Raw genomic sequence first — 17,737 nt, forward strand, 5'->3', positions numbered from 1 at the left:
ATCCACATATCCAAACATGAAAAAGAATATCTGATGAGAAATTGATACAGTTTAACATCACTTCAGCTTTTTAGTTTGAGTACCTGATTTAATATAAGACCAAATTTGATAAAACCAAACTTAACATGCTTTAATTACTGATAGCAAAAATTAAGAGTACCTGAAAACAGTCCAAATTACTCCATAAATAAGAGAATTAATTAAGAGGAGTTTCCTGATTTTTGCCCTTTTTTGACCGGCCTCTAGGACACCATTGTTCTATGACACATCTACTAGACAAGCTGTATCAAGCATACCAGGGCTTATCTGAGGCTGCAAATGTATGGATTGGTCAAATAGAAATATGTAACAGTTAAGCTCTGCCTACCCTTCCTTCCATCAGAATACTAATTGTGTGTGTCTCCTTTGCCCACATCTGGTAGCAAAGTAATTATTCTTTAAGACTTTTGCCTTCAATTTTGGCTCAGCTTGATTATTATGGAAAGGACTGATAGACCAGTGAATCTAAAACCTCATATTGCTAAAATATCTGACAAAAAAGTTTGTTGAGATCACTATTTTTGTTTCCCTAGCACAAGGTAGAGATCAAACTGACCTGCTATGTGTTAAACTGGGAATTTTGCCAATGAATCATAAATGATCTAAAAAGCAGCCAAACCGATTGTTTTTCTTTGCTGGGAAAACAGTTAATCTGTTTTGGGTGGTGCTGACGGTTCTTAATTCACTGACTTTCCTAGGTCATGTTCCTTTCCTCACTGTTGTATTAAATAACTGAGCAGAGTGAGAAAATGCACTTATTTATTGTGGAAGTCTGCTCTGCAAAGTTCTAAAGAAACATAAAGGAGAGTAACAAAATGGGACAGAAAGAAAGAAGAGTATCATTCACCTCATCAAGTGCCTTGAATGTATTTTAGGTGATGAAAATACCCAGAAAGATCAGTCTCTTTTCCACTTTGCTTATTGGCATATTATATTCCCAGTAAGAAAATACAGCACATTAAGACTGCCTTTTGTTTGTGTAATGCAAATACTATTTTAATACAGAAAAATTATACCTGCTGTTGAAAAGGAACGGGAATTAAGCAACTTTAAAATCTAAATACTTATGCCAGATCAGATGCTAGTATAATTACATTTAAAAACCCCTTCTATTAGATCATTTATGCTGTAGTATCTTCTGTATTTTACTTATTTAACAGCACAATGAGTGTTTCATGCATAAGTCAGTGCAGGCACACTTCCTGGACTTAAAGAAAAGTCATGTTTTATTACATATACAAATAATACGTAACTGAAATTTCAAACAAACTTTAGGAACAGTATTCACATCAGGTAGAAAAGATCAAAAGAAAAAAAAATCAAAACATCAACCAAAACAAAACAAATCATAGAATGGTTTGGGTTGGAAGGGACCCATAAAAATCATCTAGTCCAACCCCCGTGCCATGGGCAGGGACATCTCTCACTAGATGAGATTGCTCAAAGCCCCATCCAACCTGACCTTGAACATTTCCAATGATGGGGCACCCACAACTTCTCTGGGCACCGTGTTTCCAGTGTCTCACCACCTTCATCGTAAAAAATTTTTTCCTTATGTCCAATCTAAGTCTACCCTCCTTCAGTTTAAAGCCGTTGCCCTTTGTCCTGTCACTAAAGGCCCTGGTAAAAGTCTCTCTCCATCTTTCTTATAAGCCCCCTTGATATATTCTTCAGGCTTCTCTTCTCCAGGCTGAACAATCCCAACTAATTACAAAATATGTTACAAACCTCCAACTAATTATAAAAAAGTTACAGAACTTACCACTTCTCCTGTAGCAACTGGCAACCATCAGCTGCCACTTCACTTGTGTCGGTCTGCATATAAATAAAATTAAATTATGCATACTGCCAAACAATGAACAAGCAAAATAATCTGCATAGCATTGGTAAAGACCTACTATTAAACTACTCTTAAAATTTTTCACCTGGCATATTGCCTTCCTAGGAAGAATTTAGCCTATTCAGTTCACACACAGTTTACCCCTGTGTCATGCTCCTGTGTTCAGGCCTTGATGTCACTCCTTTGTAGTCCTGTATTATAGTCTTTCTCCTGCTCATGATTCTGTGCACCAGACACGATTGGTAGACCTGACACGTGAACCACTAATCTTTGTCTGAGGTACAGAACCACGCAATGGGGGAGAACAAAATGCTAAACTGTATTCTGATTAAGTCTCACCAGTAGGGTCCCAAGCACGCCCAAGGGATCCCTGCCAAGAAGCACATTCCCCACTTACAGCTTCAAACTCTGGCTTCTCCTCTGTGCCATCACCTCGATGTCCTACCTGCTACCTGTCCTTCTCTTTTTAGCCCATAATGATGACAGAAATGGTCAGAGAAAATATTTGAGATGTTTGAACACGTACAACAAAACTGTTGGACTCTTTCCTCATTCTTATCAAGATAATGTGAAAATTAGGAAATTTTCATGTGTAAGGATGCTCTATAAGCCAAAGCAGTTTTCTCATGTGGCTTACAATTCAACAGTAGCATAACCCAAAGGCACTGTATGCTAACATTTTCACAATAGTTTTGTACTTATTCTCTTCAATTTCTCCCCCCAGTCACAGCACAGGCCATTTTTAACTCTAAATAATCTGTTTGCCTGGTAGTTGCCAAACAAGCTTATGAAAGACAGCTGCTTCACCTTTTTTAGTTTCAGCTGAATATGTCTCCTGCAAACAATAAAGCCAGCCAAGCAGACACCATAATAAAGTTTATTACACAGTTCAGTATGAAAATTCTAGAGAGAGCAAATTGTCAGCAGCCAGCATGAGCTGCACAACTCCTTTTATTAATGATAGATTTCTGCATGCTAGTAAAATGTAGAATAATGAAAAACTGTTTCTCAATTCATTGTCAAACATGTTATCTTAGAATGCAATTTAAAATGTAATTATTGTGATTAAAACACTGAATACACTAAACAATGTTAAAATAAAAATGCTGGTCATGGTTAAAATAAAATTGTAATTTAAAAATGTAACTTTATTTACAATTAGTAGCAATTTATAAGCCAACATTCATATTTAGCAATTAGCATATCTAGAGTCTATTTTTAATACCAAATAAACACCAGAACATCTATGTTCTGTTATCTACTATTAACAATCTCATCCCACAGAGAAATAATTTCTTTGTATTACAGAAAGATTACAATTACAAATAATAATGAAGAATTTCATATGCTAATTATTCGTAAGTACTTTACAATCCACATGGTCCATGCATGAAACATGAAGTGCGTGCAACATGAAGCATGAAATATATAGATTTTTGCCAAAACAAAATTATGAAATAACTCTTTTTAGTTTCAGCTGTTTCCTTCCAAAGTTTCTAAGAAGGCTGTGAACACCAGCATATGCTATCTCATAGCTTGACTAAAATACAGTTTTTTAAGGTGGCCATTATTTATACTGAAAAGAATACTGGCAAACCTGTGAACTGTGATTTCTGTGAACTGTCTCCTATGTATTTTCATCTAATCTACATCTCTATTTCTTTATAACTATATCACAGTTTGGGTGAAGTCTATGTTTTTCTAATTATTTTTGTTTCAATTTTTAATCCTTATTTAAACCTTGGATTTTCTCTTCTATAATTAATGTCTGCTCTAACTCAAGCCCTTTCAAAACCAGAATTAGTATTTTTTACTGAACGTCTAACAACATATTTGCAATATAATCTTTCCTTGAATAATACTGTACAAATTTTTGTTCACATGCTGTCGTGTTCATGCATGTCATTCAGATTCACAGAACAAAAAGAATGTCAAATTTTAGATCATCACGAGACAAGCAATAACTGAGTTTTGCTTAGCCTGATTTTTGATAGGTTTCCCAAAACACAAAATAAAGAAATGCACACTTGTTGGAGTGAATTTTAGTTGGTCTATTAACACAAAATTCTTCATTAACATATAGACAAATATTTGTTTCCACAAAAAAAGACCATATGCATGTCTTTTTAGAATTCTGTTTGAACTCTGGATTACAGATTTAAATTCGACCAAATTCTTGTTTATTAACCATTTGTCTGGTAAGCTCCCTTTCTGATCTAAAATAAAATATATGGCCTATGTACTTTCTTAAGTGTATCACATTCTGCTGAAGGACAATTTCAGCAATTAAGATGCTGAACTAAACTCAACATATTTCAAATATCTCTATCAGGATCAATTTGATCTGTCAACTTACTTTCACTAGCCATTGGTAATTCTGCACTGCATATTTTTGCTTACTTCTATACCTTATTTGTAACAGCATTTTTAATGGGAGTAGAAGTTACGTGAAAAGTAGAAATGCAGCAAGAACTGCTAAAAGATGCATTTATCTAAACCATCAAATCCACACTGCATGATAAAATAACAGAAAGGAAATATTTCACATAAAGCCATAGAGAAGGAGGTCTTGGTGGCTTAGGAGAGCTGTTCCCCACTTCATAGCTGTTTTTAGTGGCAGAGGATAGAGAAAAGAGATTCTGATACCTAATACTATCTCAGGCCCAGTGGAGGATCTTACTTAACATTGAAATTGCACAGTAAGAGCAAAAACACACTGTAAACGAACAGAAAGTTGAGAAAATTAAATAATATCCCAAATATTCTTAACTCTGGTATTTGCTTATAGTATTAAAGTTATCCAACTAATTTATCTCCAGGTATACTTATGGATGTCTAATCACAAAATATTTGACTAAGCATAAAATAATAATTACTTACAGGATAAGTGCTGCTCTTTCAAAGTACTCAATGGCTTTTTCACAAAACTGAGTGTCAATGTAATAGGCTCCAAGCCATTCAATGACCTCAATGTTTGAAGGGAAATACCGGTATGACTGACAAAATAGGAAAGGTGAAAGAAACACAATTTTAGTGATAAACAACATCTTTATGTTACTTCTGGAATATCTTACTCAAGCATTTAATTCTCCAGATGCCAAAAATGTGTAATATATGAATGGAACTAGTGTGCTATACTAAGTAATCCTAGGGGGGAAAAAAAAAAAAAAAAGCATGCCAAGTTTTCTAATTACAGAATGCTTTTTAGAAGTTACCTGAGATGAGTCTGTCACATTTTCCACCCAGCCTTATTTGAAATATTATTTTAAATAGTTTGCAACAGCAAAAACGTTTACTTAGATCATGTCTACATGTGAATAAGTTACCTAAAACATTAAACAATGCTAACTAATACGTGTACAATTCCACACTCAAATCAGCCTGCTGGAAAACTCACCTAAAAGCATTCTTTTCTATGAAATACCTAAATAATGTACCTAAATAACATTTTTGGCTTTTTAGAAATTCCCACTAAATAGGCAGCAAAATTATCATCAAGCGCCACTCCACTAGTATTCAGATTGCAACACTGCGTGCGGTCATCCTTGCTTTACACAGATAAAAACACATCTCAGACTGCAGCAAAGCAATTTCCTGTCTTATTCCAGTTTCTAAACAGAAGAATCTCTACAGGCAGTACTACAGCTGGTTTGAAGATGCCTGTCTTTAGGCAACTGTTTATACATGTGTAGCTGTACCATTACAATATGTATAAAAACTTACATACATAAACACAAACACATTATCTCTCTCTCTCTGTCTCTCTCCATTATACAGATACAGCTTCCAATCAATGCAGTCATGTCACACACCTTTAAAATTACATTTATTATATCCATCTTTTACTTCTTGGACTATATCTTAAATTAAAATTGTTAGGGTTCAATGTAAACAATGATCATATGAAAAATGAAAGTCTGAGGTCAAATACCACGCAGAAACACAGGCTATGTGTTTCCTTAGGATCTGACTACAAAAAGTAGATTTTTGTCAACTCTGTCCCACAAAAATCTCTTTTTTTTAAATGACATTTTCAAACGTTTAAATGAATTAATTGTTAATTTGATACCGGAACCTGTGACAAAATTTTTCTTTAATTATGACAAAGTGCATTGGAAAAGCAATAAGAACAAGTACCTCATAGTAATAATGAAAAGCTTGGGATTTATCACCTTCATTATCATATAATTTCCCTAGTTTTGAAAGTACATGTGGATCAGTTGGTACTACACTGATCAACTGCAGGAGCCACTCTATGGCTTGATTGGGATCTTCCATGATCTCATATCTGAGTTCTCCTCAGTCAAGGACTGATGCCAATGATATTTTGATTTACTCAGAATTCCTACTACTATGTAAAGTAATGCATATGCTGGACAGATATTGTTGTGTGGAGATTATTGTAGTGTGGAGATACACTGGGATTTTTTAAACATTATTTTCATAATTTCATTCATATCGGAAAGTATTTTTGTTACCCTGTAGAAAGAGAAATATTCAGAGGCCTTGGCTGCTCTTTCACCTTAAAATCACTTCAGGCTCGGTTCTCCTCTCTGTCACTAATTTTACTTTGACTTTGTTTATAAGAATGAAGTGTGAGAACCAGGCGATTTATTTGTAGCCCTTAGAACTTCGTTAGGCTTTTGTAATATATAATTTTGTCCTAAAGTAAATGATTAGGTAAAACTGCTATCCTCAAGAACAGACTTTTGCCTGCAGTGAGATTTTCTGCTGTATGTCCAAGAGCACAGCACAGACAATGTATGACTCTGGCCAGAGAACAGAGGCAGCTTTAGCTGTGATCGGGCCTGCAGTGTGCTCTCCCCTCCTCAGTCACCCGAGTGGCACAATGGCTCAGACCTCTGCAGCAATGTGAGCTGGAGCTACTGCTCCACATGTTTTTTCAGTTTCTGCTGCACCCTACCCTTCACAGAAAAACCTTGTGAGTGTTAGTGGAAAGCAGTTTTACATAGCAGTGGAGCAGAGAAATTCTCCCCCAGGTGGGAACGGGGAGTTGTAGGGCCATTTATGCTGCTGAAAAGAGGCTACGCAAGGAATAGAGATCACAGCCCTTTTGTATTTTTGGAGGTTACTTATTTTACTAAAATATACTTTTATTACCTTCACTATTCTTGAGTGTAGTACAGCAACGGGAATGTGTTCTGCCTGGGGGAGGATTTTATTAGTTTGCACATCCTCAGAAGCATTGTTAAAGAAATGCATAGTGTAGAATATCACTGGTGATGTGCAAAGCCAACCCCTCCCCTCCTCAGCTTTTCAATCTGTTGAGCTTTTGCAGTGCTGGCAGACAATTATTCTCCTACACATACACTAACTAATTTGAAAACAGCTTTCAGAACAGAACTTCACTTTCATTAGCTGTATTTTTTTTTTCCTTAAAGGTTTTACTCAATTGTGCTTACATCTGCCACATTATTTTTATAATAAAATCAGCAGCATTTTAAATATTCCAGAGCACACTTTAATACTGAGTATAAATGTATTCCCTGCAATGTTAACAACCTTAATGTATTTCTTCACTTGATTCACTGGAAATGTCCAAGAAGATTGTAAGTTCTGTTCTCGTTTTTACAAACATCAGAGAATGAATCTATGCATGATCTTCCTAATTACAATGAACACTGTAGTGAATTTCTAAGTCGTCATGTCATGATTGAAACATATTTCAGATTAAATGAGTTTGCTAAAACCACCATCCCCTATCATAATCCAGAAAAAAGATACATGTTTGCAATCTGGTAAAGGACTTGGGCACTATTTCGAAGGATTGCATGGAGTTTCAGAAAACAATCCAAAGCTTCATCTATTCTGTTTAACTTCTTGTACGTTAAACCTAAAAAATAAAGGTTACAGTATTAATGCAATGAAGAAAAGATTACTTCAGTATATTAACTGACAGAATAACCAAGAAAAATTAAATAAAAACATGGTACTCAGAGGCAGTATAACTGCTTTGACACTGACAGACTCTGTTCTTGAGAGCCATGGTTGTAATTCTTACCATCTAGTATGACTTACCAAACCGATAAACGCAGGGAACGTGAACCCCATTCAAAGATGAAGAACAGATGTAATCTCACTTTTGAACAAGATGAATGAGGGAAAGGGAGGGCTTTTAGAGGGGAATGACTCTGATGGTTTAATAATGGTAAAACTGGTATATTTTTAGTAGATAGTAAAAATTTTTATTTTCAAAGTAACTTAATCATCTGCAATTACTAGTTGATGTTGTTAACACTGGTATTTTTTTTTCAGAACAGAAAGTTGTGGTGGTTTGACCCTGGCTGGATGCCAAGTGCCCACCAAAGAGACTCTGTCACTCTCCTTCTCACTGGACAGGGGAGAGAAAATGTAATGAAAAGGCTCATGGGTTGAGATAAGGATTCAGCGATTACCATCACGGGCAAAACAGACTCAACTTGGGGAAAATCAGTTTAATTTATTACCAATCAAAACTGAGTAGGAGAGAGGAGTGAGAACACGTGTAGGGTAATGAGAAATAAAACCAAATCTTAAAACACCTCCCCACACCTCTCCCTTCTTCCCAGGCTCAAATTCACTCCCTATTTTCTCTACCTCCTCCCCCTGAGCAGCACAGGGGGACAGGGAATGGGGGTTGCGGTCAGTTCATCTCATGTTGTCTCTGCTGCTCCTTCCTCCTCAGGGGAAGACTCCTCACACTCTTCCCCTGCTCCAGCGTGGCGTCCCGCCCACAGGAGACAGTCCTCCATGAACTGCTCCAACGTGGGTCCTTCCCATGGGCTACAGTTCTTCATGAACTGCTTCAGCATGGGTCCCTTCCATGGGGTGCCGTCCTTCAGGAGCAGCCTGCTCCAGCGTGGGTCCCCCGCAGGGTCACAAGTCCTGCCAGCAAACCTGCTCCAGCATGGGCTCTTCTCTCTCCACGGGGCCACAGGTCCTGCCAGGAGCCTGCTCCAGCGTGGGTTTCCCATGGGGTCACAGCCTCCCTTGGGCACATCCACCTGCTCTGGCGTGGGGTTGTCCCCGGGCTGCAGGTGGATATCTGCTGCACCGTGGACCTCCATGGGCTGCAGGGGCACAGCCTGCCTCAGCATGGTCTGCACCAGGGGCTGCAGGGGAATCTCTGCTCCGGTGCCTGGAACACCTCCTCCCCTCCTTCTTCACTGACCTTGGTGACTGCAGAGTCGTTCCTCTCACATATTCTCACTCCTCACTCCAGCTGCAGTTTGTGTCCCAGTGTTTTGGGTTCCCCCCCCCTTCTTAAATATGTTATCACAGAGGTGCTACCACTGTCACTGATGGGCTTGGTGGCTTTGGCCAGCGGCAGGTCTGTCTTGGAGCCGGCTGGCATTGGCTCTATGGGACACAGGGGAAGCTTCTAGCAGCTTCTCACAGAAGCCACCCCTGTAGCCCCCCCACTACCAAAGCCTTGCCACGGAAACCCAATACAAATTAATACCTTGCTATAACATAAATTACTGAATAATGTAATAATAATTAGTATATATTTCTATACAAGAACACTTTGAAACCATATTCTCAGAAACACTAGTGTTACCTTTAGACAAAAGCTAAATCACAAAAGCACCTTTTGCTTACCAAGATTATAAAGTGCTTCAGTGCATGAGGAATCATTCCTGAGAGCTTCCTTATAAAACTCAGCTGCTTTTTCATAGTCTCCGTTTGCAAAAACAGTATTTCCTTTGTTAGTTAGAGCTGCTGGATTGTACCTATCAGAATTTACAGCTAAATCTGCATAGTTAGTTGCTTGTCCCAATTCATTCTCCTACAGGAACAAAACAAACATTGTATTAGTCATTTGTCGGTCAGTTTTCTTGCAGCTGTGCCTTCTTACAGTTCATACAGTTTCAAAAGATTGAGGATGAAAAAATAATACATTCTTTAGTCCTATGCATTTGCATAAGGCAGATCATCTTGATCAAGTTTCAGAGAGCTTAACACCTGAGACGTGTTTTGCCACTCTGTCCCATTCTGTCTAGAAGTTTTCTTTGTTGCAACAAAAGCAGTATTTCTTTAAAAAACAAAACCAAATCCCCATACCCTACAAACTTCATGCACAAAACACACCTGCCTAAGCTACATACTTCACATGTTCCTGAAGTTCAGCCAGGGTCTTCAGGACCCAAGTTTTAAATGCAGCTGCTGAGCTTCTGCACAAATCACATTGCAGGCATACTTCTGTGGCCTGGGGCTCAAACTCATTCTTCCTCTCAGCAACAGGATACAAAGGACATGCTCCAAACTTCAACTACAGCCAAGAATGGAAGTTCCAGAACAACTCCTCTAACATGCAGTTTCTTGTTGTTTATAGAGATTATTTAGACAGACACAAAAATTGCTACAAAGATACAGAAGTTGCTACATAAACTGCAGTTCTTAACTGGTTTTGTTGAAGCAAACACTTACCAAATAATAAAGGAATGAAAGGTTTGTTGCAGCTGCACTCTTTACTCTGCTATCCTTTTTTTCAAACATTTTTAAAGTCTCCAGTGCCTAGGAGTAATTTGGAAACAGCTTACTTCCCACTGAAGCAAACATACCAAAATTCTTTCAGAAAGCATCAATAAACTCTACAGTAACAAACAGCTAAAATTATCAACTCATACTCACAAGCATGATAATTACTAGAGCTTGTAACACATGCTTGTAAGCATGTACACACAGAAGTATATCTATATTATACATAATATCAATCTTGGTCACAAAATCTCAATAGTATTGGCTATTTAGTACTTCTTCGAAATTTAGGTTAGATATGGCTACCTTGAACTACACAGATATCTGATAGTTCTATACATACAAAACACAAGTATATATTATTTGCTTTTAATGTAGTCAACTAATTAAAACTCTCATACATATTTTTCCAGTTAAGTGAACACAAAAGGATTGACATTAAAACTCTTACTAAAAAGCTAAAAAAGTACACACTATATTAAAAAAATATGCAAGACTGGGATTGCATTTCAACTTGCACTTGTTTTGTGTAATAAGACGACAACACCGGTCCAGGTTTAGGAAGTACTCAAACATGAAGACTGAGGCTAAAAATGTTTTACATAAAAACTAAATTTCATAAACTTCAAAAGAAAGAAGTTTATGGACAAAAAGTAAACAAGCTTATAGCTAATAAACTATCAAAGAAACTTTGAAATAAAAGGCAGGGTTTTTTTTTTTCCATTGACTATGTGATAGCGTTTGTAACTGCAGACTAAATTATTAAAAAAATCTGGCTTCTTTACACTAAATATTTATATTAACTACACAAACTGTTAGAATATCACAGTGAGCCCAGTTCTGTCATCTATTACAACACAGATGTGGCAACCTCAATTTAGCCATCAACATTAGCAATTCAAAAGTTTCCTTCTTCCTTTACATGAAACCTATAAGCTGCTGTTTACATATCAAAGTGAAGGCATGATACTGTATGTGGAATGCCAAAACAAACGTGAAGGAAACAAGTTTTAATTGACTGTCATACATACTTTTTTTAGTTACTTTACACAAAAAACATGACTGTACTAATGACGTGTAAATGACAAAGTATATACAGCTAGATGTAGTTCATTGATTTAGTCAACTACATTCCACCCAAGAACTATGAACTAGTAAAGATCATAACATTCTCGTAATAATAGAAAATCCTCTAAAGAAATACACCAATTTCAATCAAGAAAAGCATTTCAAAAGTTAGGATTTAGATTTTGTGGTCTCTGAAATGTAAGACTTTAACTATGATAATTTTAAAGTTTTATATATATTTGTGACTTTCTCCAAAAACGAAATGGTCCCAAATACTTACAGATGTAACACTACTGTATCTGGTGTACTCTACTCTTAAGCAAAGACTTGCTTCTTCAAGTAAAAGAAGTGCATTACTTAAAATGGAATTCATTTTTAGTGAACTTAGAGCTATATAGTTCAAAGGCACTTTCTGAAAATTCATTTCCCATTGTAGCTGATTTGTTTACCTTTGTTTTTACTGCTAAATAGCACCTTTGATGATAAAAATTAGAGTGGAAGTAATCTCTTCTTCATGTATAATGAAAAGTTCATATGACTCTGAACTCTATTGACTTACTGGTAAATTATGTTGCAAGTCTCTTGAACCATTTCAGCAATTATGAGCCCTAGGATGAAAATCCATAGCAATACTCCTTTTGTCCTTGCAAAATAGAAATGCTCTCACTGTATCATCAGCTAAATTTATATATTTCTAAATAACTTCTAACTTTTTAATACAAACAATAATGATTACTTAGATTCAACAATCAAAATACAGATCGTCCAAATTATTCTTTGTGACATGTTTCCAATGTACCTTATTTGCTTACAGAAGTTAAACTTCAAAGCAGGCTCTGCCAGAGATGTTAAGGAGTTGCATGGCTAACCTGCAGAATTATGTTTTTAAATCCATTTTCAAAGTTTTTCTTTTAAATAAAGAAAATATTCAAAATATCTAATACACAAAACCCCTTACTAGGAAAATACAATCTAGAGATATTATGGTAATTTCCCCCCGAATTTTTTTTTTTTTTTTTTTTTTTTGCTAGGACTGTTTTAACATAACATATTCATTATGATGAGCACATAGTTAAGCCCATTATTCAGTTCTTTTTTGAAACACAATAAAACTTTCAGCCTCAAAACTGAATATTTCAAAAAGTTTCCATTCTTGTTCTTCAGCCAAAGGTGTGTTGAGCAGGTGGTGAGTTAGTAAGTATATGAACAACAGACAGACAGGATAAATATAAGTGGCAGCTGCAGTTTTATTAGAACAAAAAAAAACCCCAACTCTCTGCAATCACCATTCTGCAGTCCCACGCTACCATTAAGTAGTTCCAGTGCAGGTTAAAGGTCTTCTATCACATAATCAAAATAAAAAGAGCATCTTCTCCACTTACTCCTAACTTCCAACACCCTGCCCTCTCCGTCCATTGGAGTACTCCACAGAAACATCACCAACAATCTCTGTATCTCATTTTACCTCTGAGAATTTTTTTTTTTTTAACCTATACTGGATACTAACTGGAAATCGCAAAAAATTACCATCAAAATAGTAAATTCTTGAGATCATATGACTGTTTACCTACCTGTAACTCTCTCACCCTCCAAAAGCTATCATCAATAAAGCTACTAGATTTACTCAAAATTTTCCAAACTCTCAAGCTGCTTCCTGATCTCAGAAAAGCTATCAAGACAGACATGCAGTATCTACAGGGAAGGAGAAGAGGACAGGACAGACAGGAGGTGCAAGAGCTACTCAGGGAACCAGAAGAGCTTAAATACGAGAAGGAAAAGTGGGCTAGAGTTAAGTATGTGGCCTATGTGCATCCCTCCAAGCTATGGGAATATGAAGGACCTTAGAAGATGACAGAGGTATTCAGCTTCAGCTGTAATTTTGCTGTATATGATCTCTAATACTTCTTGCCACTCGTGCAAACACGGGGGTTGCTATATTCCTTCTTATTTATTCAGCATTCCTATCACTGAATGTACCGAACAGTGTATGTTAGAAGGAAATTGAGCAAATCCTGTCAGCTATCTGTTTCTTTTTGTTCAGATGAAGCTGTTTTCCAACTGCTCACTTTCCAAACCAAGGCTTTTTTCCACAGGCAAAGAAAAGATCACATGGCAATTTTGACAAAAACCTGGTATTATAAATTGTCCCACAGCCTATAAAAAATTGATTAAGAGCAAAAAACCTGCATTTGTCTTAAAATAAAACATAATAAGAAAGCTGCACATTCACTTAGATAACACCAAAAACTTAAACGTGGTTAGGTTGTGGTATTAATTTATACACCTACATTGGCAATTTATATGCATAGAAAAGGAAAGCTACAGTTAACAGCCTGCTGTACTTATTAGCAAGAGATTGGTGACGATTTTTACCATGAAGGCAGTTCAGCGTAAAATTCATTGGCAGAAATATGTCTAACTAGTGATTGGATGGCCAGCTGCAGAAAGAGATCTTACCTACATAAACACACATAAATAACTTCAACATAGCCAAAAGTTACCTCACATGCATATTTAAAAATACAACAAGACAATGAAAAGGGAACATGTAATAATATGCATGATAAAAACCATAAAATCACAAAGATTTTGTTAGATCTATCTTCTGAACTTCTGCCAGTTAATGAATTTTGAGCAATGAGCTATACTTTTACTTGGAAGTACCAAAACTGTATCTTTTCTACGACCTTCCTCATTTGCTAATATGCATTGTGGTTTAAACTGCTGTCTTTTCAGTAATGGTGACTCATCCAAGCCCTCTGTGCCCTCCAGGGGGGCAATATTTTATAAAAGATGCAGAACTGTCCAAGTTCCTGAGGAGATGCTTAATTTAATTCCAGTTTATATTTGAATGGAAGGACAGGAGGGCTGACTAAAGTTCAAGGTCAGATTATAGTATTTTAGGGAATGCTGTAGTACATAGGGAACAGTGAGAATACCATAACATAAACAATAATGATACATACGAAGTGCATCTGCATATATTTGGTACTATAGTCAACCTAACAGAGAAAGATTCAGCTCATACTAATGGAAACACCTCCACATTAATTAGCACATGGCTTCTAGGCTTTATTGACTCTACTGACTACAGTTCCATTAACTGTAATGACAGCTTGGACACCCAGGGAAGATAACTAAAGTTAGGTGTCTTAATTTTGTGACCTGGTTTCAGCTGGAATAGAGTTAACGTTCTTCCTAGTAGCTGGCATAGTGCTGTGTTTTGGATTTAGTAGGAGAAGAATGTTGATAACACACTAATGTTTTAGTTGTTGCCAAGTACTGCTTATGCTAGTCAACGACTTTTCGGCTTCCCATGCTCTGCCAGGTACACAAGAAACTGGGAGGGGGCACAGCCACAATAGTTGATCCAAACTGCCCAAAGGGCTATTCCATACCATGTGACGTCATGCTCAGTATAGAAACTGGGGAAAGTTGGCCGGGGAGCAGCGATCGCTGCTCGGGAACTGTCTGGGTATTGGTCGGCGGGTGGTGAGCAATTGTATTGTGCATCACTTGCTTTGTATATTATTATCATTATTATATTGTTATTATTATCATTACCATATTACTTTATTTCAATTATTAAACTGTTTTTATCTGAACCCAGGAATTTTTCTCACTTACTCCTCTGATTCTCTCCCCCATCCCATCGGGGTAGGGGGAGTGAACAAGCAGCTGCGTGGTGTTAGTTGCTGGGTGGGGCTAAACCACGACATTTTGAAGTGAACTGCATTCACTCTAACTTCTGTAGCAGAAATTTCATTTAGATAAAACTCATCTCTTATCAGTGTTTTTATAAAGGTATTTTACTGAGCAGCATCAATATAATTATAATGCTTGCATAAATAATTCTTTCCCTTGCTGAAAAATATGCTGTGATTAAGAAAGGTATCTTTGCCAATACAGTATTAAAAAGTAGTAATGTGAAAAGTTACTATACCTGGTTAAAATCCTGCTGCCTTAAGTAAGTAGTGGCTTTATTTATTTCCAGGTCATTGGCTAACTCTACATAGTTGGAAGCTTTTACTACCTCAACACACCTGCAACAAAAAGAAAGCCATAAAGGTAAACAAAATGCATCTGTGCAAATGCCAGTTATATACTTCTGCAGCTAATTTGCTTTCCAAAATGAGCTGTTCTTAGCTCTTCTTACTTTACAGAGGCAAAGAGCACTTTAATTAAAAATATTTGAAAAAACATTTTATTCCCATAACCTACTTTAATACTATCTCTGCTCTCATTTTTTTCAGTCAGCTGCCTAATTACCAGGTTATTTTCCATCACTGAGTGATACTTGACATCAGATATTGACAAAGATCATTTTTCAAACCATTTTCTTTGGATACGTTCTATCAGCTGATTTTTTCAAACCTGATCTCCTGTTGCATATACTACCAAACCCATAAACCAGCTTAATGAACAAAGCCAGAGACTGCAGATTGTGTCCCTGATCTACATAATAATAAAGTCATAATAATAAACCTCTTCCTGATCGTACCTCAGTTACTTTTGGCTTAGGGTCTTCTGCAAAATGAGGGCAAAACAGAACACACCAGACAGTTCAGATGTTCATTCACAGACACCGTTTTCCAGGGTTTGATGGGATGTACTTTAAAATTACCTAATCATTTGAAGCAAGACCTTTATTTATTCTATGCATATACTGTTCTCTCAAACTGTTTGGAATTAAGCACACTAAATGAACAACTTTGTGGTATGCTTCTTTAATTCCTTTTTTTTTTTTTTTTTAAGTGGTGCAAAGCCTTTTTTTCTTCTAATTGTTGGCTAGTTTGCCAACAAAACTTTTATTCAACAAACTGCCTGCTGCTATAACTGGGTTGGTACATGGACAGTCTCTATACAAAGTATACAAATGCCTTTTGATGTTGGAGGAAAAATTATATTTAAAAAAAGCAATTTCTGCAAAGACATCTGTTATAAAAGAAAGGTGAAAAACCAGTTTTCAACTGCTACTGTTAACATCTTTTAATGATAAAATGCAATGAGATCTAACTATCCAACTGTTCCTTATGGAATATGACAGAATAGTCCCAAGACTATGTCGCATTTTAATGAAGAAGTTAAGAAATCTGAAGATTATTTGTCCCCATTTTATTTCTGTAAATAAAATTAATCTCATTAAAAGCACATTTAATACTCAAAGGTTTCATAACAAAGTGTAGTATTTGGAAATCCAAGCTCGAACTGCTGATTAAACTTTTCACTGGGCTTGAATACCTCAGCCTAGAATAATAGAGAGTAAATCTGTCCTGATATACACAAAACAATCCCACACATCTCACAAGAAGTTGTTTAATTAGCCAGAACAAATACAAAAGAGTGTTTTACTCCATGACAAGTATTTTGTAAATAGCACTAAAGAAACTGAACATCTGACAACCTTTTCCAGTTTTCTTGAACAAAAACACAAGATACAGAGCAAACAAATCTGACTTACTCACACTAACAAGTTATAAAGCAGCAAACTAATTGTCATAAGACATACTGTTTAAGTTCTAGTAAGTCAGAATGGCAAAAGTAGGGAAATTATAATGATTATTAAACCATCAAACACCACCTTGTGGACTCTAGCAGACTAACCATGTCTGTGTGACAGATTATTTCCTGTTAGTATAAACAGCTTTATTAGTAAATTATAATTTTAGAACCTGCAAAACTTGAAAACAATCCTAACTGGCCAAAAAGAACAGGTAAAGGAAAGTTCTCTTTTCCCATCAAACTTCCTTCACTTCCCAAACACTGAACATAATCTGTAAGTAATGTTGCAGCTGCAGATACACAATAGTTATTTGCGTACATGTTATTTTCCAATAAAGTTACTAAAAATACTAAAAAATATCAAAGTCCTTACAATAGAAAACTAAAAACTAGTTAAAAATACATCTTGAAAAGTTACACGAATAATTTTTAAACTGTCCTTATAGGAAGTGTGCCTATTTTATTTCGTTTTAAAGAGAAGAGTATTCTGCTGTAGAAAATACCACAGAAAGCAAAAGCTAAACTGTAAATTGAAAAATAAAATGGATACAAAAAACAAAATGGTAAACTGTATACACTTGTATAAATGTTTAAGAAACAGTAGATTAAGTTTACATTTATAAACATTAAGTTTATAAATGAAATGCAAATAAACCTTTCTAATAATATTTAGATTCTAGTGGTTAATATAATGACTCTATGGAGTAATAAAAGCTTCTTAGGCACCCCAAGTCTTCATTATGCTATCTTCAAACTTACAGTAAAGAGTAGCAATCATTGCCTTCTGTATAGCATTTATCTATTGAG

At 36.0% G+C, this 17,737-nt stretch overlaps 1 protein-coding gene across 4 annotated transcripts in view; it reads right to left on the reverse strand.

Moving 5' to 3' along the window:
* IFT88 (intraflagellar transport 88) overlaps positions 1 to 17,737 on the reverse strand; it is a 51,966-nt gene that overhangs the window by 18,095 nt on the left and 16,134 nt on the right. For all 4 annotated transcript variants that reach the window (XM_075715442.1, XM_075715434.1, XM_075715417.1 and 1 more), the window contains 7 exons: positions 15,372 to 15,471; positions 10,310 to 10,396; positions 9,482 to 9,668; positions 7,625 to 7,733; positions 6,017 to 6,167; positions 4,760 to 4,875; positions 1,802 to 1,854 (listed from right to left, as the gene is read on the reverse strand). In XM_075715442.1, the coding sequence (XP_075571557.1) occupies positions 1,802 to 1,854; positions 4,760 to 4,875; positions 6,017 to 6,167; positions 7,625 to 7,733; positions 9,482 to 9,668; positions 10,310 to 10,396; positions 15,372 to 15,471 (803 nt within the window). The remainder of the gene's footprint in view (positions 1 to 1,801; positions 1,855 to 4,759; positions 4,876 to 6,016; positions 6,168 to 7,624; positions 7,734 to 9,481; positions 9,669 to 10,309; positions 10,397 to 15,371; positions 15,472 to 17,737) is intronic.

Source organism: Pelecanus crispus, chromosome 1 (genome assembly GCF_030463565.1).
Source record: "Pelecanus crispus isolate bPelCri1 chromosome 1, bPelCri1.pri, whole genome shotgun sequence".
Classification (NCBI taxonomy): Eukaryota; Metazoa; Chordata; class Aves; order Pelecaniformes; family Pelecanidae; genus Pelecanus; species Pelecanus crispus.